We start from the raw sequence: 26833 nt of genomic DNA on the forward strand, positions 1-26833 counted from the left end.
TCTCCTCCTTGTTAAGGCTGAAACTGAGTTCTGTATGAACCTTATTATGAGCCACTCCTGTAACTTAGGCTGGTATAGTTAGTTAGTGCTGAACATTGCCTAGCTTTACTCTAAATGCAAAGGAAAATATTTCTTCAAAGTATGATGAAAACTGGTCAAAATTCTAGAGTAATAGGACATTTTATAATTTCACAGTTGAAAAATCTGACCTTTCTTTCTTTGTTTACCTCTAGTTCTAGTAACAGAATGGTTTGCTACTCCCCCTTTTAACTTTCAACATAGCTAAATCTCCTTGACAGCTCTTGGACTGGTAATATTTGAAGGAAATACATTGTAATGAATGATTATTGTATATTATTGTAAAAGCCACTTAGGCCAAGTCTACACTAGAAACTTTTTTTGGTATAGTAATGTAGATTAGGGATGTGATTATTTTTTCTTTTGGGTGATATTTCTATATTGGCAAAAACTCTAGTGTGGAGGCAGTTATACCAGCATAAAAACGTATTGACCGGTATAGCTTAGTGCAGTCAAGAGGCCAGTATAAGCTATATTGGCACAAGTGCTTTTTTGCAGTTGTAAGCTGTCTCTTTGCTCGGAAGGTTAGCCAGCTATCAATGGTTATCCTGACAAACCTTTTCTAGTGTAGATGTGGCCTTATACCCACACTTCATTATTTTGTGTATCACTGTACTGGACAGACTATATATGCATTAATAAAAACAGTCTTCCTAACCCTGTTCACTACTGTTTACCCATTGGCTAATCTGTATAACCACTTGCCCTTTTCTCTTGCCTCTGCGAGTATGAATACTCCTGATGTGCGGCAGAAGTATTTTTATGGGTCTTGCAGCAGCTCTGTATACAGGTGGTTTGCTCCATTTCAGGTGGTCACAGGAAACAATAGATAAGGAAGTCCTGGCTAGTGGATGTGAACTTCAGGTTATAACTTTCTGCATTCTCCTCTGCAGTAGAGAAGGTCAAGAACCAGTGGGACAATACTCAGCATGGTGTGGAGGTACGGCAGCAGCAGCTAAAATACATGCTTTCTGACAGCATGCAGTGGGATGAGCAGAGGCAAGAAATGGAACAAATCGTAAGACAGTATGATATCCGTCTGCATGTGCTTCTGCAGGCTCCTAAAGAGACACTTATCAAACAGATTTCTGAAAACAAAGTAAGATTTGTTCATGCTTCCTAATTCCTTCCTCAGACTGTATGAAGTTATTGGGTCAGCCTAAGGTCTTCTCTGACTTAGAAGTATATGATTCAATATTGATAACATCCTTTGACAGGTTCTCTGTGCTTGTTTGAGTATATACCTCTGTTTGTATATAATTATATATTCTAAATAGCCACGTTTATTTTTGTTCAGAATTCCCGAGAGTCGTGTTTGGTGAAAAGTAGTGAGTTTATGGTGCGTGTGCGAGTGTGTCTGTATATGTTTATATAACCGATATATTTGTATCACATTCACTTAATATCTCCATCTAATAAATTCCCTTACTTAAGCACAGGATTAATGCAATGTGCTGACACAAGCTTATCATACAATCACTGAACATAGTGCATGTTACTTCACAGCAACTTATTAGTCATACTGGAGACGGTGGAAGTAATTATTAGAGATGGGCCAACTGATTCCAAAATTGACCTGAATTGTCACCCCAAATGCAGAGTGCAAGGTCCTTTTAAGGACCTCTTATTATGAATCTCTTTGAATAAATGTGTTCTCTATCCCTCATCAGGTACCCTGCTTTTGATATTCCAGTAAATCCATTGTAGTACATTAGCAAATCCAACTGCCTCAGGGCTGGTTGCTACCTTCATAGGACATGAGAGTGTCTCAGAGATTGGCCATGCCTCTCTGATACAAGGAAGGATAGAGAGGGCTAGGGGAGGAGTAGGACAAGATGAACTAAAGGTTCACAATCAAAAGTGAGGAGGAAACTCAATCAATGTGGGTTGTTCTTGGGCTGGGTGGAGGAGTGAAGGGATAGAGACAGTATGTAATTTTAGAAAAAATAGTCTAAGGGGAGGAGATTAAGATAAAAGTTGGGTTGGAGGCGGGAGAAAATGTGGTGAGAATTCATCAAATGTTCCAAAAAGCATTCAAATATTCTTCCTTGAGTGCTGGTCCTCCTTGAGGGTATATTCCACATGTGGGTACTCATGCATGCCATGTGCTGGAGTCCAGAAATACTTCAGAGCAGTGTCAGTTGACCTACACATGTGCAATAGCTTCCGTTGCGCTCCTGGTCGAGGGCATAAAGGGTGGTGTGGGTTGACGCCTCTCCAGTTCCTTCTTACTGCTGCATGGCCTGAGTTGGGATCGTGTCCTCCTTCAGTGCATAATCTGTAAAGTAAACTCATAAATAGTTTGTATATATCTAGTTTTAATTAGAATAAGTCTATAGTTAGTAAGCTTATAATTGGGATAGGATAAGTTCACTCCCTTGCCCCTTTTGGGGACAATCCCGCAGTCCTGGGACTATGCCCAGAGTTCCAGGATTCAAGAACTGCATCTCCTGCCCTTGCTCCTTCTCTGTCAGTGAAAAGCATCAACAGTGCCTGTACTGTGTGAAGCACATATATTTCCAATCCTTTGCACCCAGAACTAGGGAGGCATGAGAGCCCCGTCAGTATTCCCCTTTCACTTTTGTACTGCCACCTAAACCCCCTTTCTGGATATTAGAGTTAGTGCCCACCAGATACGCTAGAGCAGTGGACTAGAGTTAAACCCATCTGCAGTGGGAGTAAAATGGTTCACTGTTTGTTAAAGGACATAATTTAAATGTTTGTTAATAAATATACCATGATGGATAATGTAGCATGAGTGAAGCATGCAAAATGAAGAGTTTAGACTAAATGTGTTTAGATTATGGAAAAATATATTTAATGTATTCACACATTATGAATAACCATTCATAATGCACTTCTCTCATATACTCTGCAGTTTGAGCTTTGTCCTCTTAACGTTAAACCTTTTTTAAATTTAATTTTCCTCTTATGTTCTCTGTTGTTAATATGTAATGTACAGCAGCATATTATTGGTTTGTTTGTAAGCAGGCGTGCATTATGCTCTTCTGATCTTTGGTTACCAAGTATGGCATATCATTCCCTATAAAGAGAACAGGCCTACAGCTCCTGAAGAAAAATTCCAGCTCCTCCCATTTTTAATGGCAGGAGGTGCATGTCTCATAATATTTTAGAGGTTTTATGTGGAACACAGTGCGAGAAAAATTATACAAAACAGACTTTTTGAAAAATATTTTGATTTTGAAGTTCATCTTTATTTTTACTCTGTATTTGCTTAACAGCTGGCAAAGATGGGCAATGAAATGCAGAAAAGAATTTGTGTAGTCCCTTGTTCTCTTTGGCAAGTTTTTTCTCTCATATTTCTATTTGAATAGTTCATTAGCATCAACTGAAATTTGTAGTGCCTTAATATTAGGGGATTTACGTCAGACAAGAAAATATACACATAAACGTTTTATAGTCTATGTGTGCAATAATTTAACAAAATTCAAAATATAAGAAATCAGACTTTGATTTTAAGGTTGCTCTGATGCCTTGTTTATTTTTATTGACTTATTCTGAAATTTCTCCTTAGCTGCTAATACAAGAGCTGCGTAAAGGGGACATAACTGTGGCTGCATTCAATGACCTCTCTAATAAACTTCTTCTGGACTACAGTGATGATGACACAAGGAAGGTGAAAGAAATCACTGATCACTTAAACACATCTTGGATAAACCTGAATCAAAGGTAACTTTTTCAAGGCTCTGTTGAATGTAAATATTGTACATGGTAAATCTAGATCTTGCAGTTTTAAATAGTCAAAATATTGGACATAAACTCATGGATATGAGAGGCCCTCATAGGTCATGTAATCCCATTCATTTTCTGTAGCATGTAGGGTTATCCCTGTTCAACAGTCACATATATCAGAAGGAGTCTATTTTTGAGTATTTCTCATTATGGGAACTCCCATAACTGACCCTGGAAGACTTTTCCATACACGTATTGATCTTCTTGTTAAATAAATAAATAAATTCTGATGTAGAGTCACAATTTCTCCTTCGTTCAGTCTTATTTCTTTGCCCCTAGCCATTTGTGTCTGCAACATTTGGAACAATTCTTTCCCTTCTTTGAAATCAGCACCTTTGGATAGTTATAGATGGTTTCCGAGTTTCCTTTTTGTGAGTCTATATGTATTCAGTTCAGTCTTCTGACATACGTTAATTCCTATGAGCCTCTTCAGATCTTGGTGATCCTTTTCCTGAAGTGCCTCCAGTTTGTCATTTCTTGTGGGTCTCGTATGTGATACCTTTTATTTTTCAACCTGAGTATCTAACTTGAGGAGCTGTAAGAAGAGTAAATTATTCTCCGCTTGAAATTTACTTATTTACACTCACTGATAAAGATGTAGTTACTTGGGTGCTGAAAGTCTTCCTTTCAGTAAAAATATGGTCCCACTTGTGTATATGTGCATATATATGTGTGTATATTGCCTGAAAGGTAATCAAATCTCCATTCAACTCCTGTTTTATATTTTTTAGTAGCTGACAGACAAATGATACAAGAATAGTATATGACTGATATTTTTTGAATATCAAAAGCTTTAAAACACGATAGTTGTCTGGCCCAATCATTTAATGATGATTCAGTAGGGAGAATCATTATTATTAGGGGAAAAATTCAGTGTGTTTAAAAAGTCTTTTTAAATAACGACAACCAACGAAACTGCTTTTGTAGCTGAAAGTGAATGAGAAGAGAGAGATGGATAATGAAAGTTTTGTATAAGTGGCATTATGACCTAATGGGAGAGGAGGAGGTGACTGCAGTGGCATGCAGTAAGTATCAGAGGTAATGAAGGAAGCAGTGTATAGAATCTTGTTACTCTTCCTGGGAGGGAAAACTCTACCTTAGTAGTTTGCACTTTTGATGTGGCATGGAATATATACAAATGCTTTCCTGGTTATTTCCAGAGATGACAACTGAAATGGCATAAAACTTTGTAGCTCATCTTACATGATGATTTGAGAGAGAGAGAGAGAACAAAAATATATCCCTCTTTAGATGTGTCTGGAGAGATATGCTGGAATTTTCAAAGGAGTTTGAAAACCCATTTAAGTTCACTGGGATTTGGGCACCTAACTTCCTATGGCTCCAGGCACACTGTGGGAAAAGGCATTGGTTTATGGCAGAGATGCCCAGTTTTTTTCCATAGTGTGGGCCACTTCATAGTGTTGAGGATCTCATGGATCAGGTCCTTTTTTGATCACCCATTCACATTCAGATTTGGGATTTTGGGTCATCCCTATGGCTGTTACTGTAATTGCCCAAATGAAAAAAGAATGGAAGTAAAAATCTCAGTTTGTATATGTGATTGGCAACCTAGGCCATATATACCATACAATCTGAGGCTTACTTCACATGGGGCATTGGTGGGGAAGAGATTGTTTTGTGCACAAAGTTCAGTTCTATGGCTTATGCGTTAAATAAAGATTTATGCTTACAATATCATTTTAGAAGTGCTACATGGTCTGTTCTGGCAGTATTCATGCATGGAGAAACCAGGAAGACTCTCCTTAGTTACTTGAGCTGGAAGACTCACTGTTCTGCATAGCATTACAATACAGCTATAAAACATAATTCCAGCAGAACTTTAAATTTTCAACAGCTAATTTTAAAGCTATTGACATTAAAGAGATTGAGCCCTCCAGTTTGATGTGGTGTAAATTGGATATGCTGTACAGTGGCTAATAACATTTTTATACTCAAGGGCTAAAACTATGGTAATTCATCAGTATCTTCACAGCTTCAATAATGGATTACATTCCATGTCTTCAGCATCCCAGTTGTTTCTTCCTGACACATTCTCCCCCCCCTGCGCAGAGTATTGATTTTTAGCATGAATCTGAAAAACAAGTTGATGGAATTTAGTGTTCGGGCCGGGCTGGGAAGAGCCTAAAATTAAAAGGGGAATGATTTTCTTGTTCTTGATCATGGCTTTACTAATAGAATTCACATATTTTTTTCCCTATGGACTCCTTAGTCCAGTGTCACTTCTGCAGTTTTATGGAAGTCTGAATTTCATCCAGTATGGATTCCACAACCTTGGAAGACCCTTGTCAGAGACTCTGTCCTTTCATGACTGGATTTGGACTCCTCTTGGAGTCTGACTGCACTTGCTGTATTGTCATAAAAGGTGGTTACGGTGTAGGGTAGAGTTCTCTCTTTTCTTTTAGTTTTGGATTTGCAGTTTCTGAGAATGAAATGAAAAGTATCTAAGTCTTTTTTATAACAGTGTGGATCACCACTAGGCCATCACATAAGCCCTAGTTTTTCTTCTAACTGAAAAACGGAAAATTCCTAGGTTATCCACATCATCACTCTCAAACCATTTGATATATTAATCATGCTGCTGGAATATGAAGAGCATACTTAATAACATGTTTTCAGCTTTAGTTCAAATAGCATGAAAGTGATAGAATGTAAGCCTGTTATAGTCCTTTCTCTCAATTTCAATCAAGCAGAAAGTTTTGAGATATTAAAATTTAGTGCAGTGGCCATCATTCCTGAAGTGATGAAATTAGGTGTAAAGTTCAGCTCATCCTCCTGTCCAGTGCACCAGTTCTTAGGCTTACAAATCTGGGTCAATTGTCTTGATTCATAGAATCATAGAAGATTAGGGTTGAAAGAGACCTCAGAAGGTCATCTAGTCCAACCCCCTGCTCAAAGCAGGACCAACCCCAACTAAATCATTCCAGCCAGGGCTTTGTCAAGCCGGGCCTTAAGAACGTCAAAGAATGGAGATTCCACCACCTCCCTAGGTAACCCATTCCAGTACTTCATCACCCTCCTAGTGAAATGGTTTTTCCTACTATCCAACCTAGACCTCCCACACAGCAACTTGAGACCATTGCTCCTTACTCTGTCATCTGCCACCACTGAGAACAGCTGAGCTCCATCCTCTTTGGAACCCCTCTTCAGGTAGTTGAAGGCTGCTATCAAATCCCTGCTCACTCTTTCCTTTTCAGCAGACTAAATAAGCCCAGTTCCCTCAGCCTCTCCTCATAAGCCGTGCCCCAGCCCCCTAATCATTTTTGTTGCCCTCTGTTGGACTCTCTCCAATTTTTCCACCTCCTTTCTGTATTGGGGGGCCCAAAACTGGATGCAATACTCCAGGTGTGGCCTCACCAGTGCTGAATAAAGGGGAATAATCATTCCTTCGATCTGCTGGCAATGCTCCTACTAATGAAGCCCAATATGCCGTTTGCCTTCTTGGCAACAAGGGCACACTGTTGATTCATCTCCAGCTTCTCATCCACTGTAATCTCCAGGTCCTTTTCTGCAGAACTGCCACTTAGCCAGTCGGTCCCCAGCCTGTAGCAGTGCATGGGATTCTTCCATCCTGAGTGCAGGACTCTGCACTTGTCCTTGTTGAACTTCATCAGATTTCTTTTGGCCCAATCCTCCAATTTGTATAGGTCATGCTGGAGGTGTAGGGATAGGGTCCAGAGTATCTGCCTCTTCCCCCAGCTTAGTGTCATCCGTGAACTTGCTGAGGGTGCAATCCATCTCATCATCCAGATCATTAATGAAGATGTTGAACAAAAGTGGCCCCAGGACCAACCCCTGGGGTACTCTGCTTGATACTGGCTACCAGCTAGATATTGAGCCATTGATCATTACCTGTTGAGCCTGACGATCTAGCCAGCTTTCTATCCACTTTATAATCCATTCATCCAATCCATACTACTTTAACTTGCTGGCAAGAATACTGTGGGAGACTATCAAAAGCTTTGCTAAAGTCAAGGTATACTTTGAAGCTTGTCTGTTTCTTTGAAAGCCACCTTTATTTCCAGACTGTTCTGTTTTCATCGCTATTTCACTTTCAAACTTACTCCCTTGCTTGTGAAGGAAATCCTTACAGAGGAAAATGATTTTGAAGTCAAGACTTCCTAGTTGCTTTGACGTCTTTATTTCTTACTCTCTTTGAGTTACATTGCTTTAATTTTAGAGGGTGTTGCGTTATTATTAGACAACATATTTATTAAGCACCCTATCCTTTGAATTAACATTCCATTATTATTTCCTCAATAAGAAGATAAATGTTCAGGCATATTCCCACCAGATCTAGAGCCAGAAGCATCAAGCCATGGAGGCAGGGCTAAATTAAAGGGTACTGCTCTGTCAATAGTTTATCTGGCAGTAGCCGGAATTTGGAGTGTGTAGGAACCACTTAGTTTCTAAAAGATGGGGATTATTCAAGTGATATTTCTTTGAACAGAATAGTTATAAAAATATAACATTAGACTTGTTGCGTTTAAATGACAGTTGTTTTGCATTTATGCAATGCTTTTCCAGAGTGCCAATAAACTAATGTACAAACCATGGGCTTGATCCTGAAGGGAACTGGTAACCTGAAACTTCTTTTGTTTCTAAAATCAGGTCTTGCATCTATGGATCATTTCAACCACTATTGAAATTCAGCCACCTGTAGCTTCAAACACAGCAACTGCTTAATACTATTGAGCAAACACTGCACAGCATAGTACAGCAGGAAGGAGGGGAAGAAAATTCATTCCTTCATTTAAAATTTAAGGAGAATGTAAGGAGGTTGAATGTAAATGTACAAGGTTAGAATTTTGGCCAAAATAACAGGGAAACTCGTACACATACAAAAATGACAAGTGGTGAGGATTTTGCTTTTATGTCTCCTCTAAACAGCAGCCTCTTCATGAACACTTTGCCATTGACACCATATGAGAGTGTTAGTTTAGTTCTGACTTGGAGGGAAGAGACAGTTTACTGAATTAGTAGCAGCATTTTGGATAGCAGCTACTGGTAGACGTGCCTATACAATGAGAGTCCTACTGAAAGTACTCACTTTTATTTGGTCCATATTTTGAAAAAACATCATCAAATTCAGTTTCATACTGTGCTATGTATAACTGGTAATGGGTAAATGAGATTTTTTAAAAATGTTGAGTTTCAGAGTAGCAGCCGTTGTTAGTCTGTATTCGCAAAAAGAAAAGGAGGACTTGTGGCACCTTAGAGACTAACCAATTTATTTGAGCATAAGCTTTCGTGAGCTACAGCTCACTTCATCGGATGCATTCAGTGGAAAATACAGTGAGGAGATTTATATACACACAGAACATGGAAAAAATGGGTGTTTATCATGCACACTGTAAGGAGGCTGATCACTTAAGATGAGCTGTTACCAGCAGGAGAGTGCGGGGGAGGCCTTTTGTAGTGATAATCAAGGTGGGCCATTTCCAGCAGTTAACAAGAACATCTGAGGAACAGTTGGGGGTGGCGGGTGGTGTGGGGGGGGAAATAGTTTTACTTTGTGTAACGACTCAACCACTCCCAGTCTCTATTCAAGCCTAAGTTAATTGTATCCAATTTGCAAATTAATTCCAATTCAGCAGTCTCTCGTTGGAGTCTGTTTCTGAAGTCTTTTTGTTGAAGAACAGCCACTTTTAGGTCAGAAATCGAGTGACCAGAGAGATTGAAGTGTTCTCCGACTGGTTTATGAATGTTATAATTCTTGACATCTGATTTGTGTCCATTTATTCTTTTATGTGGAGACTGTCCAGTTTGACCAATGTATATGGCAGAGGGGCACTGCTGGCACATGATGGCATATATCACATTGGTAGATGTGCAGGTGAACGAGCCTCTGATAGTGTGGCTGATGTGATTAGGCCCTATGATGGTGTCCCCTGAATAGATATGTGGACACAGTTGGCAACGGGCTTTGTTACAACGATAGGTTCCTGGGTTAGTGGTTCTGTTGTGTGATGTGTGGTTGCTGGTGAGTGTTTCTCCCCCTCCCTCCACCCCCTCTCCTGCTGGTAATAGCTCATCCTAAGTGATCACTCTCCTTACAGTGTGCATGATAAACACCCATTTTTTCATGTTCTGTGTATATATAAATCTCCTCACTGTATTTTCTACTGAATGCATCCGATGAAGTGAGCTGTAGCTCACGAAAGCTTATGCTCAAGTAAATTGGTTAGTCTCTAAGGTGCCACAGGTACTCCTTTTCTTTTTTTAAAAAATGTTAACTAACAATTTTGAATTGTTACATTTCTGTAATAAAGTTGTTCTATCTCTCCCCTGCCACAGCAGCCCCGAAGTTGGTGCTGGGAAGGATGGGGATCTCTCCCTGTCTCCCCCACCATGGCAGCCACAGAGCTGAGGCTGGGAAGGAGGGCCGTCTCTCCTTGGTAGCCACAGCCCTGGAGCTGGGGAAAGTCTCTTCTTTCTCTGGCCTCCGCAGCCCTGCACATCCCAAATTTCCCCCACCCCCTCTTCTTACCGCACTGCCCCCTGCCACCTCCCACCTATCCCCCCACAAGGCCACCACCTCACCTTACATGTGTGTCTGCTCCAGGGTCTAGGCACCTAATTACTGGAGCCATGCCTGCAAGTGGGTGGCCCTTTATTCACTCATGTCTGGCCATCCAGGTGCACACCTTAGAGGGAAGTATCTGCGGACCACCTGAATGGAGCTCAGTGTTCCGCAGACCACAGTTTGAGAGGCTTTGCTCTGCAGCCTTTTGACACTATCCCTTGTGATTTATTATGATGAAATCACTATAAGCTCACAAGTGTGTGTGGTTATACAATTGGAAACCACACACTGGAATTCTCCTTTCTGTATGTCTCTTTTGGACTAGATTCTGCCAGATATTCAGGTATCCTAGTAGTTGAGTTTACTCTTTGGTACAAAGCTTCTATTCAGCATGAGTGAGGCTGGCAAAATCTTGCTCTTTATTAGATATGGGCCTGAGCCGGTTCCCCCAAATTTGACTTTTTGATCTGTCCACTGAATGTTAGCAATACTTCAAGTCTGTTTAATGCAATTTCAGTCATTTAAGTGTCTTTTTGAATCCATAATATTTAAATTTGGCTTATTACTTATGAGCTGCTATGTATGGAAAAATCTCAGATTTGACCATTGACCTTTCTGTCAAATATTACCAAAAGGTTATCAGTTGATTTACTGTTCACATGGCCTTTTGAGCTAGAACAGGGATTGGCAATCTTTGGCACGCGGCCCATCAGGGAAATCCGCTGATGGGCTGGGCTGGTTTGTTTACCTGCAGCATCCGCAGGTTCGGCCGACTGCAGCTCCCACTGGCCGCGGTTCATTGTTCCAGACCAATGAGGGAAGTGGTGTGGGCCGAGGGATGTTGTAACCAGTATCTTTTTGGGCTTATAGTTTTGAAATATGGCACATTCTTTAGGTATATACTCCTGACCACAGGGAGAAAAGAAAACCCACAGATGTTAAATATGACACTTCTTTCCTAGGGTACCAAAAGGCTATCGGTATAGAGAATTGCAAACATTATTTTAGCTTCCAGTGTGAGGCGGTCATGCTGGGCATAAGGCCACCAATTTGGAGAAATTAAGGTCATTCGAGGTAACTGGTTTTGCAACATTTCAATGATTTTCACCAAGAAAATTATCAAAGGCAAGAGGTGTCAATACAGTTAGATGTTTCCACCCTAATGGGGGCTGTTGTCAGCTAGTGTTAAGTCCACACTGTCACATAAAGGCAAATACCATTTATGTTTGTGGAAGCCCTGTATTTTTAGGGTATGGAAGTCATTTGGCTCTCCTAAACAAATGCAAATGAAGTACACCTATTCAATATTCCACAATGCTGTAATGTGTAAAATATATTCAATTTTAGGGAAATGGTTTCCATTCACAGCAACGGGCTACTGCTAACAGCAGTGAGAAAAACATTCAAAATGTGGCAATAACAGCTTCTCACACTTGCAGTGTCACACAGCCATTATGATAACACATAGATGGAAATGTTAGGTTTTATTGAATAATTTGTATCTTCCTCACACAAATCCAGGGGTTTGGGGTGTACTACATATATCCAGTACAGAATGATAGATACAGATGCAACATTCCAGGAACCAATGACCTAACATACAAGAAAACAAGTGGGAACAGTCTGCACAGTTTTCTTAGTGTTTTATCTTAATGAATCTTGAGATCATCTTATAGTATCTGCATTTATGATTCACATGATATGGTATGTCTTGATGGAAAAAAAATTGAGATGCCTGTCTTATTTGTGCTTTCAGAGCTGGTGATAGGCAGAATGCCTTGGAGGTTGAACTGAAGATAGTGCAAGCCTTAGTCAAGGATCTAGAGGGCTTTCTCAAGTGGATGCAAGAGGCAGAAACTACAGTTAATGTCCTTGCAGATGCATCCCAGCGGGAGACTGCTCTGGAGGACAGTGCCTGTATTGGGGAACTGAAAAAACAGATGCAGGTAAGAGCACGAGAGTGTGTTTGTGTGTGTGTTTTTACATTTACTATTTACACATTTATTATTGTGAATCTGACAGGGAAAAGGCGCCTAATAAACTGGAAATCCTGCATCTTATTCATGAAAACAGTATTTCAAAATGGCAGTGGGTATGGAGGAAGTTATTGATTTAATGAAATATAAGAATCCTTACTAGGGATTAAAGCAAGGGTGTCCAGCCTTTGTCTTGGGCAGTCTGCATCCCTCAGGTTCTAAATTGTGACCCTGGTGGGTAGCTGTGTTAAGAAGAAAATGTATATTATGAATTGAAAATGTGCCCCCTTAGCTACACCCAATTGTTTAACTTAAGTGCTTGACTCTGCCCTGCCACTAGGCAGCACAGGTATGTCTTCTCAGATGCCTCCCTCACTCCCCCCTCCTCCTAGGCACTTTCCTTGCAGCCCCAGCAGCAGAGCTGTTGTTAGCCGGGAGTGCTTTGAGTTGTTGCTATCCCTTCACTGTTGCTCAGCAGTTCCCCTGCTGGTAACCAGCTGCATTACATGGGAGTGAGAAGAGAAAGTGGCTCTGCTTGATCCATTGCCTACTTCCTTGCCAGACTGGGAAAGCTAGGTATTCCTCCCTGGGCCTGGGGAATACCTAGCAAAGAATGGCTCCTCCTCCCTCACACAGCCATTCAGGAAAGGCCAAAAGGAGGATGGCGGGGGGAGGGGAAGACAGGAGACTCCCCCTAGGGTCAGCACACTCCAGCTACTTCCCTTCTCCATACCCAACATGCCTCTTTACTGGAATATGTGGGGAGGGCGACACAGGCTCTGCCTTAGGGGCACAACTGGAAGAGAGCAGGGCAGAAAATATGTACCAAAGGGTTGATTGGAGACACTTGACCTCTTTGTAATGCTATGTTTGGACCTCAGGCTGAAAAGGTTGGATTCCACTAGATTAAAATAATTTTCCATGTTTTGCATTTGTGCTAGGACATAAATGGTTAAAATGATTTCTGAAATAATATGGATTCTTTGGTTGCCCTGTTGACATCCTGTGAATTTCCTTCACAGCTATCCCCCTTTCTTCCTAATTTTTTTAATATGTTGTTTCTCCTTCAGTTAGTTTACTTTATCATCTAATGTAATGTATTTTCTTTCTGTGGGGAAAGAAAGCACAATAGATAGGTCAGCCACACAGTCCAGCCCCAAGTTTGGAGTAATATCTTTTCATGGTCTAAATTGATGGTGCTCGAGTAGTTTTTAATGAGCAAGAGCTTGTTAGAATCCGTTGTGCAATTGATCTAAGCATATCTATATAATTTAAATGAAACTAACTAATCTAAAATCTGTGATAACAAAAGTTTAGGGAAAGAGTAGTTTATTGTATAGCAGACATAGTATGGCCAATGCTTTAATGTGGCCAATCAGAATATTTCTCTCTAGATATGTTCATGTAACTATTGTATCATGGTGGTATAGTAGTCTGTAATTATCTTCCATGAATTAGCATTTTCTCCTTTAAAAAGGAAAAAAAAGCCTTCCATGGTTAATAATCACAAAAGCAGGAGGTAAATCCACCACAGATGGGAAATACTGTAATAATACTTCGTATACAAATAGGAGATGTAAGGGATCTGAAATGGGACAACAGAGAGTTAATGATCTGAGATAGTGTGGTGTGTGGAGGGCTTGATTCTACATTGCCTTGTAGTCATTTACACCTGTTCAAAGGCTAAATCAGAATGTTAGTGTTTTACACCCCCTCTGCACAGGTGAAAATGAGTACACAAGGGGTAAGACAGTGGAGAAGAGGCCTTATTTTGGTCTCTGTGTCACGAGGTGTGATCAGCTCTCTGTAGTTGTACAAAGTTTCCATTTTTAAAATAACAGAGATCTTCCTTCTCATCCACAAGGAGCAGAGTTCTTGTTCTGTGGCCACAGAGAAGCTAGAGGTGACTGTTTGGGGCTAAGAAAGTTAAAGCGCAGCCACTTGTCCACCTCCCTTAGTTCAACACCCTTTACTGTTGTTTTCTATCTTTACCATGGCTGTGCTCTGTTCTGCACTGCACAGCAGAGGGAGCATAGTCTCCTAACCTACCCATGAGTCAACACATAATTTTAAATTCCCTTTCAAATATGAAAGGTTTAACTATAGTACATATCAAAGGCTTTCATAACTCAGTGACTTTGAAATAAATTCCCTCCCCCCAACTTCCAAGGTCACTTTCACTTTCTGATGATTATTAGTCTTCTAAAAGTATAGATTTTCATATTATTGTATTGATGTAATAATTCCAAGTGTATTCTTGTGTTTTCAGACATTTTGTTTTTTATCTTATGTTTCTTTCAGCACTGTACAGTTAGTCTTTCTTGTTATACCTACAGGAAAGAGAAATAAAATTACTCCAGACTCAGACCCACAATCTGTTCACATTCAAAATATTTTATTTTTAACCCTGGTGCTGTGGTATATACATTAACATGAAACTCTGTCTATCTCACAATTTCATGTGTTTAAATGTACAAGGCATTGTATTTCCTAAATCAAATTGGTTACAAAACATGTGCTGTGCTCATACTGTCCTTGCTTTAAGGGGAGATTCTTTAGGAGAACTATACACTGATTGAATAGCACTTTACAAGGGGTTCAGATTGTGACACATCTAATTTGAAACAAGACACAAGTGAGGTTTTAACAAATAACAGAAGAGAGGACTAGAGTAACATGACTAGATTCCGACAGGTTAGCTGTTGCATAATTTGATGGTTCCAAATCATTTGTAAGTTTTTTTTGTTTTTTAAAATAGATAAAATGAACTTAACTAGTCATCAACCTTGTTATTATTGGTGGTCTAATTCCTTGCGTGTGTTGGATGAAATGGGTGACAAAGAAAATGGTACAGTTGAAAGAGGAGAGGGCAGATTTGCAGTGGAAGAAATCTATTTTGCCATGGGAAGTCCAGAAGTGTTCAGTGGCATGGGAAGGGAAGTGGCAGCATCAGATATTGAGTGTAAGTCAGGGTAGGGGGTTGAAGGAACAGACTTTGTGGTGGATAAGAGGGGAAAAAGAGTCAAAATGGAGTGAGTAGAATGTGTTGCTATAATTCTGCTTTGGGGGAAGGACTGAATGGAGGCAGAGGAGCTGAGAGAAGAGAGAGAAGGGGATGGAGAATGGTGTGGAAATCAAGGGTACTGATGGCTGTGAGATTACAAAAAGACTGGATGGAATTGTAGGTGGGCTATGCCCTGGAAGTGAGGTGGTGATAGGTGAGAAGGGGAAATTGCTCTCATATGATATTTGCCATGTCAGTGTTTAGTGAAGATGAGTTTGAGGAGCGGCCATTTTGGTGAGTAGAATAGTTGATTCATTAGTGACGGTCAAATGAGGAGGTGAGAATGAGGTGGGAAGCCAAAAGGCCAGCTGGGAAATCTATTTTAAAATTGTTCAAGGAGGAAGAACTTATGGTTGGGGGACCATCCAATCCAATGCATAGGCTGTGGTAGAGGAGGCTGGTGTAGGGCAGAAGAATCTGCTTAAATGAAGAAGGCTGGCTCTAGACAGACTCCATGCAGAAGGGATTATCCCATCACGAACACAGGGTGCAGCAGAACAAGCCAGCATTAGCACAGGTATAAGCAGGGGGATGTATGCATAGGAGACCTGGAAGAGGGGAAGTGAGCTAGGGATAGAGCCTGGTAATGGGAAAATGAAGAGCAAACAGGAAGAGGAAAGAAAATAATTACAAAGATAGAGAAATGTATAATATTTAATGTGGAGATAAAAGAATAAAATCGGGAGAGAGTGCGAGCAGAGAATAAAGAAATGGAAAAACACAAAAGCAAGTTAAGACAGGAAGTGTTTAATTTTCTCATATTCCTACATGCTGTCTATTTCTCAGAAAAGGGAGTATACAGAAGGGGGGAGAACCGATTGCTTCGCAGGGAACCAAGGCAAGGACGTAGAATCTTCTTCAAGCTTATCGCTCTGTCTGAAAGGGAGTACGCCAGCACTTGAAACATTTAAAACTGAGCAATGTATAACGTGGTCACTTCAAAGCTATGCAATACCTGAGGTTCTGTGAATTCATCAGAGCCTTAATATTAATTTTAATTGGTGCCTCCATACCATGCTGACTGATGCACTAGAAAGATATATGGAGACTTTCACATGGATAATATGCAGATTAATAATAGATACATAATTGTATTAATTTTTTCAGATTTTCAAACTAAACCTGAAATTAGACATTGGCTATCCAGTCAGGCTAGACATTGGGAAAAAAAGTGTGCATCTTCTAGGTGAACAGGTAAATTGTATTCTAGCTCTGTAGAATATATCTAATGCTGCAGTCTAAAAATGAGCATGTAGTACTGGTTGCAGTCTCCATTCTCATCTTCATCCTGTGCCAGATCTCATATCCTAATTCAGTGGCTCAAATCTCTTGTATGCTATCACCCCACGTTACAAAGAAAAGTTTTAATCCTTTAATTTGGGATATAAACGTATACCCCATATCAAAAAAGATGGTAAAAGGTCCAAAAGAATGCCACCATAGCTAAACAGCAGATTAATGGATGCCATTAGAGCCAAAAAGGCGCATATTAAAAATTTGAAAGACAAATCCTAATGCAGGAAATAGGAAGGAGCAGAAACTCTGGCAAGTAAAATATAAAAATATAATGAGGCAGGCCAAGAAGGAATTTGAGAAGCAACTTGCTAACGATGCAAAAACTAACAGTAAAAAATGATTTAAGTATATCAGAAGCACAAAACTTGCCCTACAGTGAGGCCAATAGATGACAAAGGAGTACTTGCAGGAATGCTAAATTAATACTTTGGTCTTCACTGCAGAGCAGATTCCTACATCAGAGAGATTATCTTTGGGCAACCAATCTGAAGTAGTGTCCCAAATTGATGTGTCAGTAGAAGAGGTTTTAGGACAAATTGACAAACTCAACACTAATAAGTCCCCATGAATGGATGGTATTCACCCCCAGAGTTCTGAAGGAACTCAGGTTACATACCATAGTTAGTAGTTCTGCAATTTAACAATGAAATCAGCCTCTGTACCAGATAACTGGAGGGTACATAACGTAATTCTGATTTTTATAAAGGGCCTCAGAGGAGATCCTGTAAATCACTGTCCAGTGAGCCTAACTTCAGCACTGGGTGACAAATTGGTAGAAACTGTAATCAAGAACAGAATTATCAGACACCTAGCAGATAAACATGATTGGTGGGGGGGAAGGTCAACACTGCTTTTATAAAGGGAAGTCATGCCTCACTAATCTATTAGAATTCTTTGAGGGAATCAGCAAGACTAAGGGTGATCCAGTCAATATAGTTGTACTTGGATTTTCAGAAAGCCTTTGACTTGCTCTCTCATCATCAAAGGCTATTAAGGAAACTAAGTGGCCATGGGATGAAGAGGGAGGGTCCTCCCATGGTTCAGTAACTGGTTGAAAGATGGGAAACAAAGGATTGGAACAAATGGTCATTTTCACAATGGAGAGAAGTGAACTGCGGGGTCCCCTATGGATCTGTACTGAGATCAGTGCTGTTCAACATATATTCATTTATAATCTGGAAAAATAGGTGAAAGCTGAAGTGGAGAAGTTTGCAGATGATATAAAATTGTTCAAGATAGTTAAGTCCAAAGCAGACTGTGAGGAGTTAGAGGGATCTCACAAAACTGGGTGACTGAGTAACAGAATGACATTAAAGATTTATTTATTTAATTTATTTATTTAATAAATTAACAGATTTATTTGGGCATAAGCTTTCATGGGTAAAAAAACACTTCTTCATGCATCTGAAGAAGAAGCTTTACTCATGAAAGCTAATGCCCAAATATATCTGTTAGTCTTTAACGTGCCACCGGACTCCTTGTTGTTTTTGTGGATACAGACTAACACGGCTATCCCTTGATACTTGACAGAATGGCATATGAAATTCAACATTAAGTGCAAAGTAATGCACATTGGAAAAAATAATCCCAATTATGATTATACAGTGATGGGTTCTAAATTATCTGTTACCATCCAAGAAAGAGATCTTGGAATCACCATGAATAGTTCTCTGAAAACATCCACTCAATGAACAGCAGCCGTCAAAAAGGCTAACTATGTTAGGAACTATTAGGAAAGGGATAGAAAATACCATAATGTCCCTATATCAGACTATAGAACACCCACACTTGAATGTTGTGTGCAGTTCTGATTGCCCCATCTCAAAAAAGTTATGGTGGAACTTGTAAAGATTCAGAGAAGGGCAACAAATATAATCGAGGTTATGGAACATCTTTCATACAAGGAGAGAGTAAAAAGATTAGGACTGTTCATCTTAGAAAAGAGTCAACTAATGAGGGATATGAAAGAGGTCTGTAAAATCATGAATGGTGTGAAAAAATGAATAGAGAAGTATTACCCTTTCACACAGTACAAGAACCAGGGGTCACCCTATGTTAAGTCAGCAAGTGGAGTACAAACAAGAGGAAGTACTTCCTCATGTAATGCAAAACTAACCTGTGGAACTCATTGCTAGGGGATGTTGAGATGGCGAAAAGCATAACTGGGTTAAAAAAAGAACTAGGTAGGTTCATAGAGAAATAGGTCCATCAATGGCTATTAGCCAGGCTCGGCAGGGATGCAACCCCCTGCTCAGATAAAACCTAAACTTCTGACTGCCATAAACTGGGAGTAAAAGACAGTGCTGGGTCACTCCATAGTTGTCCTGTTCTTTATACTCCCCTGAATCTCTGTCATGGGTCACTGCAGGAGTCAGGACAGTGGGCAAGGTGGACTGTAGTCTGATCCAGTATGGAAGCTCTTATTTTCTTAATTCCCATAGTTTCTGGACATTCCTCTGCTCTCCTATCTATCCATAAAGAAAGAAAAGGCGGTCGAGAGCCCCTGGACCTGTTGGTATCTCTCCTTGGGGGGTTGACACCCCAGGTTGAGACCCAACATTCTAATTAATATGTTAATTTAATATTTTTTTCTGTTCTGTTTTGGTATGTATTGTAGTTGTATAAGTGTAAGTGTATATGTATAAGTGCATTTTCCTGTTCTTTCAGCAATGTGGTTACCATCAGCAATGTGTTTTTTTCCCTCCCTTAATTTGGAGAATTTTTAGGATGCCATGATAGTGGAAGCCATGCACATGAATGTAAAAATAATTCAAAAAGGCTTTGCTCACTGGGTGTTCTTTCTTCACTGTGCACTGTTTTTTGATGGGTTTCTAGAACACTAATTTTTTTTTTACCAGTTTGCATTGACTGCCATACCTGCTATAATCAAAGTTGGATCTGTCTCTGTTTTGAGGCAGTGACGTTGTCCAGTGTATCTAAAACTCTGGCTGTTTTGCTTCCTGCTGTGTTGATGTTTTTGGATGTTTGTTCTGGCAGCACCTCTAATAGAAAAGAAAATGTCTTGGTTGACTCACCCCTCTAAGCAGTAAGACGCGGCTGGATGTGGTGGTGCTGTAATATGGCTACGTATGTTGGTTGGATTACACCTGGAGTATGTTATAGGTATAAAAAAAATTCCCACATTGTTGTGTCTTATTTCTGCTGTTAGATAGCTTGCTTAAATAATATTGCTTTACGGTGAATATACATCAAAGTGTTGCCTCTGAGGATTCAAGGCAGTGGAGACCCTGTCTAGGGATCGTGATCGTGACTTGAAATGTTCAGTTTGCCAAAATCATATTCTCACTCTTGTTCTTTCCGTTTCTTAATGAGTCATTCAGGAAAAGGTTCTAATTGGAAATGGCATCTTAAAAATATTCATGCTTACTGGCGTGGAAATTATTCGTTTGGGAGCCCTTTGGATGAATTAGCTTTAGGAGAGTTTTCACAGGAAAGAGATTTGTCCCCAGCAGTCTTTCCTTTTTTATTAATAATCTAGCTTTGAGATGTGCCTGTATATGATTTATTAGCCCTTAACATATGGCTGATATAATTAGGGCAGGTGTCCCTCTGCTCTTCTCTCAAGATTGATAACATGGTCTGTTATTCACTCACTCCACAGCTCTGCCAGAGCTGCATTTAGTCTGAGAGCGAGAACACAGTTCTCCCGAGTGAGGGAGTGAATGCCATGTTCGTGTTCTCTCTTTCTCTCTCTCTCTCACTATAAAACAGCTATAAGGGAAGAACTATTGGGATATGTTGGAGCTGTCTTCTTAAGGGAATTCTGTTTTGTTTCTGCAGCTTTAATGTTTCAGTTAACAATCTTCTCTGCTGTTTAGTGCATTCCAGTATGGTAGCAGACATTCGGCTGCTCAACAACTTCGTTCTTTCTCTGTGCATGCTGAGCTGAGCATATACTAGCTAGGAGGATCTGTAAAGGGTTTTATTTTCTTGGTTTTTGTTTTCAATTGAGAGAAACTTATGCTGTATGAACCTCCTTTGCCTTTGAGACATTTAAAGCTTTGTAGCTGTCAAAAGCAATCCTGGAAGCGAGCATGCTCAGAGAGCTGGCAAATCATTGTCCAGTGACCAGGAGGAAATCATAGTTGCTCTTCATTTATAATGCAAATTCTGAGGTGTCTTCAGAAGTGTGGCAAACTTAAAATGATGGCTGTGGTGAGAACATCTCTGCAGAAAGTTGTGGTCTTGTTGCATTGCTTGCAGAGGATGGCAGTTTCTTCTCCACGTTACCAAAAGCTTTGTAAGGTGAGTAAAAAATGGGAAAAAACAGACCTTTGAGAGTCTGTAGACCTTATTTTTATCTCAAAAAGCCAACAAATAAGATGGGCATCCTATAGAAGGCATCCTACCCTAGAAAGTAAATTTTGAAAGCCTGTTATATTCTGTTGTACATACATATATGTGAGTTATTCAAGAATGTGAAATATGTTTTAAATGCATTTGCTGAAGTGTTTTTTTTTTTTTTTTGATAAAATGTTTTTGGATAACATTTAAGGATTTCTGTGAAGGAACTCTTAATATTCAATTACCTTCCCTAAAAGTCTATTTATTTATTTAGGGATGATGGTTATGTTCTGGCAAATGTTATAGTTTTTCAACTCCTATTTAGTCATTATCCAGGATACTTCAGCTTTCTTAAATTCCTATTTTTTGTTTGGTTTTGAGTTGAAACAAACTTTAAACAAGCATATGATTTCAGCAGGTTAGTAAACAGTGTTAGCACTTCTATTTTCTGATTCTAATTTTTTTAGTGTTCTACAAAATTAAAAAAAAAAGTTAGATGAAAATCATGTTGACAGATTTGACAACTTTTTGTTTGAATAGAACTATTATCTCATTCCTTGAGACCGAAGGTTCAGATTCCAGCAGGACTGTAGTATTGTTCCATAACTTGCACAGGTACAGCTGGACAACTTTGTTGCTGTGGAAATATCCTAAGCAGCCCACTTGAAGTCAGCTTTTTTTAAAAAGGATTGTCACTTCATGGATGTGAGACTTTTGAATGCAAGTTTGTGCTGTATTTTGGAAGCCATTTCTTAGGCAGTTAACATAGCCTGATGCTATCATGGGTTATTGGAGCCTAACAGGTGAATTCTCTCTTTCATGAGTTTTGACAGTACAGATATTGGGAGAGGTGCATGCCCATGAGAAAAACAGGGTATTTTGATATTACCATGAAATCCATTTGTTGGTTAATTGGTGCTTATGATGTTTTTAAACCTTTTTGTTTCATATTGAAAATGCACACAAATTACATATGAGGTGTGTAAACCAATGTATGTCTGAAGGTAAACTGAAAAGTTCTCAGTGTTCATTTTTTGTTGGATTGGAAAATGGCATGCTGCTAGCTAATCATGAAGTTTTGCATCAGTGTGAGAGAGTTTCTGTTGAGGGAAATTTGGAGGTGAAATAAGCTACAAAGGCATTGCCCAAATGCTTTATATTCTTTCATTACTTCCAAACTTGACCAGTTGAATAGAATGTAAGTTTGCATGGATAGAGTTTTGACTTTTTGGGATGATCGTACTCCCTTTGTATATACATTTGAAATTGTCCCCTATTTACATAATGTAGCTAAGTGGTGTTTCAGTTCACAGAAATGAACAATTGAGAATAGCTAGTTTGTTGTGTAAATACAAGTTATTTAAGCATATCTGCTTCAGTACTTTTTGTTTGTCATTTTAACAATGAATACTTTGCTTTGGTAAAGAACATTTGTAATGCAAATAAAGCAATTTTTTATGAATGGAGAAGAAAACATTCATTCTCTCTTTTGAAAAATTACTAGTAAATATGAATACATAAAAGCATCTTTTTAGTCATTTTTATGTTTGTAGATAAACTACCTTGTAACAGAATGTTTGTCAACTTGCTAGTAATCAATGAATACTATAGATGGGAGGTAATAGCAGCAGTAATTGTCTACTAAGTAAAAAGAAAAGGAGTACTTGTGGCACCTTAGAGACTAACCAATTTATTTGAGCATGAGCTTTCGTGAGCTACAGCTCACTTCATCGGATGCATACCGTGGAAACTGCAGCAGACTTTATATATACACAGAGAATATGAAACAATACCTCCTAAGTGGAAGTCTAGAAACTAACCACGTATATAGTTTTCTGAGTTTAAATCTACCTAAGGGATTCTAAAAATCTTAAAGAAGCTGTTACTTAAAACATTTTCTGACTGAATGGTAGGCTCTGGGAAATTTGTGATTATATATTGTATGTTTTTCTTATAGATAGCCTGGTGATTTAAACTGGAGTTTGAATTGTCCTGCCCTGCTAAATCAGCTACTGATAGAAAAGGAAATATTTACAAACCCAGCCACTTCCAGCAGGTGTCAGTGTAAGGCAGTGATATCTGAGACTGATGATGGAACCATTTTTGCTTCTGAGAATTAAATTACAAATTGAAAATAGCTTTTAAGGAAATCATTATTTACACTCAAGTGGTCATCTCCACCTCCTCAAACCTTTGGAAAAAATGCAGTATATACGTCTCTTGTATATTTGTGGAAATATAGAGTTAACAGTTAAATTCTGCAGGAGAAGTTACATAATCATTATTAGGGTTCTGAATGCTTTATTGAATGAACAGATTGGTGCCTCACTGTTTTTTTTTTCTTATTGCATAACCTAGCAAATACTAATTACTTTCCATGTAAAAGAAGCCCCTTCTGAAGTTAGTGAGAAAGTCAGCCATGGCAAAGAAATTAGCATCAGCAATATGAATGCTCAGACAAACAGGGTGCTTATTTAATTAGAGCATCATAAACAAAAACAGGCATTATCCTCAAATTGTAATCAGAATGGCTTTTCTTCTAATTTAGCAGCATGGTAAAGTAATAACTTAAAACTCAGAGTCTTCAGGCTGTAAATTTGTTAAAAGCAGAAACAAAACTCAGCCCTTCCTTGAACTACATTTAGAATGTTGGAAGATGATCGGAAGACACGAAGACAATGAAGAATGCTTAACTCTTTTTCTGATGATCCTCCTCCACTGAACTTGCTACATAACTATTTTTGTACATTGAAATCACTTGAGGACATAACTAGTATGTGTAGCAGGACAACAGTTACGTTGTACCAGAGCATACTAGAATGTCATCATTCAATGGTTAACTTTGCCTTATTTGTCAGAAATCTTTTTTTTAAATAGTTTATTGCGTCATAGAATTCAGAAGTAAGAGATGGAATAACCTAAAAGACCAATTATCCAATGCAAGATTATTCAAATAGCACATTTTCTACTGTTACGTCCAAACTGGTTTCAGATATTTTGGGAGTGGATGAGGTTATCACTGAAGACTAGAAAAATTGCTTCATGAGAAGGTATAAAACATGTGATCTTTCCCCTAAAGCTAAAACTGCAACATTACTTATGAAAACACTATATGAAATTAAAAAGCTTTTATGAATGCTTGTAACAAAAATGATAAAATGTTTTATAGCTCAGTCAGGTAAATGTAGTGAACATTTTGAAATATGTATTATGTTGTTGGAGAATTACTACACACTATTAGCATGTATGCAGACCGTTTGAAAGAGAATTGGAAAGAGCTGGTATATGAGAGAATATTCTTCTGAAAAAATGTGCTCATCAAAAAAATTAAAACATAAAATATGTATAAATTCATATTTTAAAAATGTTCCTCCTTTTCTGCTATTTATTTTCACTACTGTTAGTGAATATATTAAGACATAGTGATGTTAAAAGTTTTGAATCATGGAAATGTAGGACTGAAAGTACCTTGATAGTTCATCTAGTCCAGTCCCCTGCACTGAGGCAGGACTAAGTCCCTGACAGGTGTTTCTCTAACCTGTTCTTGAAAACTTCCAACAATGGCGATTCCACAAACTCCCTTGCTTAACTACCCTAATAGTTAGGAAGTTTTTCCCTAATGTCTAACCTAAACCTCCCTTACTGCAATATAAGCCCATTATTACTTGTCCTATCCTCAGTGGTTAAAGAGGACGCTTTGTCACCCTTCTCTTTATAATAGCCTTTTACATACTTGAAGAGTGTTATCATGTCACCCCTCAGTTTTCTTCTCCAGACTAAACAAACCGACTTATTTCAATCTTTCCTCCTTTGGTCATATATTCTAGACCTCTAATCAGTGTTGTTTCTCTCCTCTAGACTTTCTCCAATTTGTCCACATCTTTTCTGAAGTGTGGTCCCCAAAACTAGATACAGTACTCCAGTTGAAACCTTATCAGTGTTGAGTAGAGTGGAAGAATTACTACTTGTGTTTTGCTTACAATATTCCTGCTAATACATCCTAGAATGATGATCACTTTTTTTGTGACAGTGTTACATTTAGTTTGTGATCTACTGTAAACCCCAGATCTTTTTTCTGCAGTACTCCTTCCCGGGCAATAATTTCCCATTTTGTATTTGTGTAGCTGATTGATCCTTCCTAATTGTAGTAGTTCGCATTTGTCCTTATTGAATTTCATCTTATTTAATTCAGACCATTTCTCCAGTTTGTCAAGATCATTTTGAATTTGCAACCCTCCCAGTTTGGTATCATCTGCAGACTTTCAATGCCATTATCTAAAACGTGTATGAAGATATTGAATATAATGAACACTAAGGTAGCTCAGAGTCACCTTTCACTGTGACATTGGTGATGTCCTCAAATATTGAAAGTAGCAACAACTTTGTGATGGGATCTCGGGGTAAAACCTGGAACTGGGGTACCACTGTTCCCCCTTAACTCTCCAGCCTGAGCTGTCTCTCACAATGCTTTGCTACTGACAAGCACCAAACCCCTCCAGTCCCTTTTATCACCGAGTACAACAGCATGTGAGGTCCCACGCCCAGCTAGATTGCATGAATGCTCCCTGAACCAGTCACAAATCACACTGAAAAAGGTACCAGCCAAATGCTCCCAGCCTTATACCCCAGAACTGTGCGGTCTTGCCCTGATCAGAAGGCTGACCAGTGTAAGTTTATTACCCAGTCCACCTCTCCCTTGATTGGAGAGGACACACACTAACCTTTATAAACTGAGCTGAGATTTCCCATGGGTTTTAGCTAAAATATAAAACAGATTTATTAACCACAGAATGCTAGATTTTAAGTGATTATAAGTGGTTGGCACAAAAGGTCAGAGATAGTTACCAAAGAAAATAAAAGGTAAGCACACAATCTAAATCTTAAACCTTATTAGACTAGGCAGTATTTGGATCAAGCAGTTGTTATTACCTCAATGGATGTTGCAGCTAGGTTACAGTTTTAATACACAGTCTGTTTCCTCAGTTCATCTTTGTCTTCCCAGTGTTCCTGTTGCTTCCATCGTTGGTGGAGAAGGAAAAAGGTAAAGGTATGATGCCACACCCCATTGTATATCCTCAGTCCATGTGCCTGGAAAACACTAGTCCAGACGTGTCCCGGTGGGCTTTGAGCAATCCCCCATTGTATGGTGCTGGTGCAGTCCTCTTACAGCATTGTAAATCCCTTGTTAATAACTCCCCTGCTGATTGATGGTCGCTTAACACTCTCCTAGGAGTGGATCATCTCCTTTGTTGTCACTGGGGAACTAGCAGTAGAGACTCTTTAAATGTACAACATATTTCAGTAACAACCACACAGCAAAATCTCATAACTACATACACACTAATGCAATACATGTTTTGACAGAACAATCTGTTTAATCAGATTATGACCTTTCATATGATATCTTACATGGCATGCTTTGTATGAAATATATCATAATTATATGACGGGTGAATATGGGTGTTGCTTTGAGGTATAGAGTGCTACAGTCTTATGGAAGTTGGGAAAACATGACTGGGAATAAGGCCAAAAAAAAAAAATATAGGGATTGTTGTGGCAAAAGGCTAGAGTAAAATTGTGGCCCACTGAAGTCAATACAGGTTTTTCCATTGACTTCAGTGGAACCAGGATTTCACCTTTAATAGTTAAATGGTCTGAACTTGGTAAAGTATTGACATCTTTTCAAGCTGATGAAGTAGTGGCAATCAATTGGGGGCAAAAAGGAGAAACAATAGCAGAATTAAAGGGCACAAGGAGAGAGAGAACCAGAATTTCCTGAAGCAACTCTTGGGGTGGTCAAAACTGTACTTGTGGCAT

General features: G+C 39.1%; 1 protein-coding gene across 9 annotated transcripts in view; it reads left to right on the forward strand.

Moving 5' to 3' along the window:
- Positions 1 to 26833, forward strand: part of UTRN (utrophin) — a 587274-nt gene that overhangs the window by 266683 nt on the left and 293758 nt on the right. For all 9 annotated transcript variants that reach the window (XM_073337527.2, XM_073337525.2, XM_073337526.2 and 6 more), the window contains 3 exons: positions 972 to 1177; positions 3614 to 3768; positions 12132 to 12321. In XM_073337527.2, the coding sequence (XP_073193628.2) occupies positions 972 to 1177; positions 3614 to 3768; positions 12132 to 12321 (551 nt within the window). The remainder of the gene's footprint in view (positions 1 to 971; positions 1178 to 3613; positions 3769 to 12131; positions 12322 to 26833) is intronic.

Source organism: Lepidochelys kempii, chromosome 3 (assembly GCF_965140285.1).
Source record: "Lepidochelys kempii isolate rLepKem1 chromosome 3, rLepKem1.hap1, whole genome shotgun sequence".
Lineage (NCBI taxonomy): Eukaryota > Metazoa > Chordata > Testudines > Cheloniidae > Lepidochelys > Lepidochelys kempii.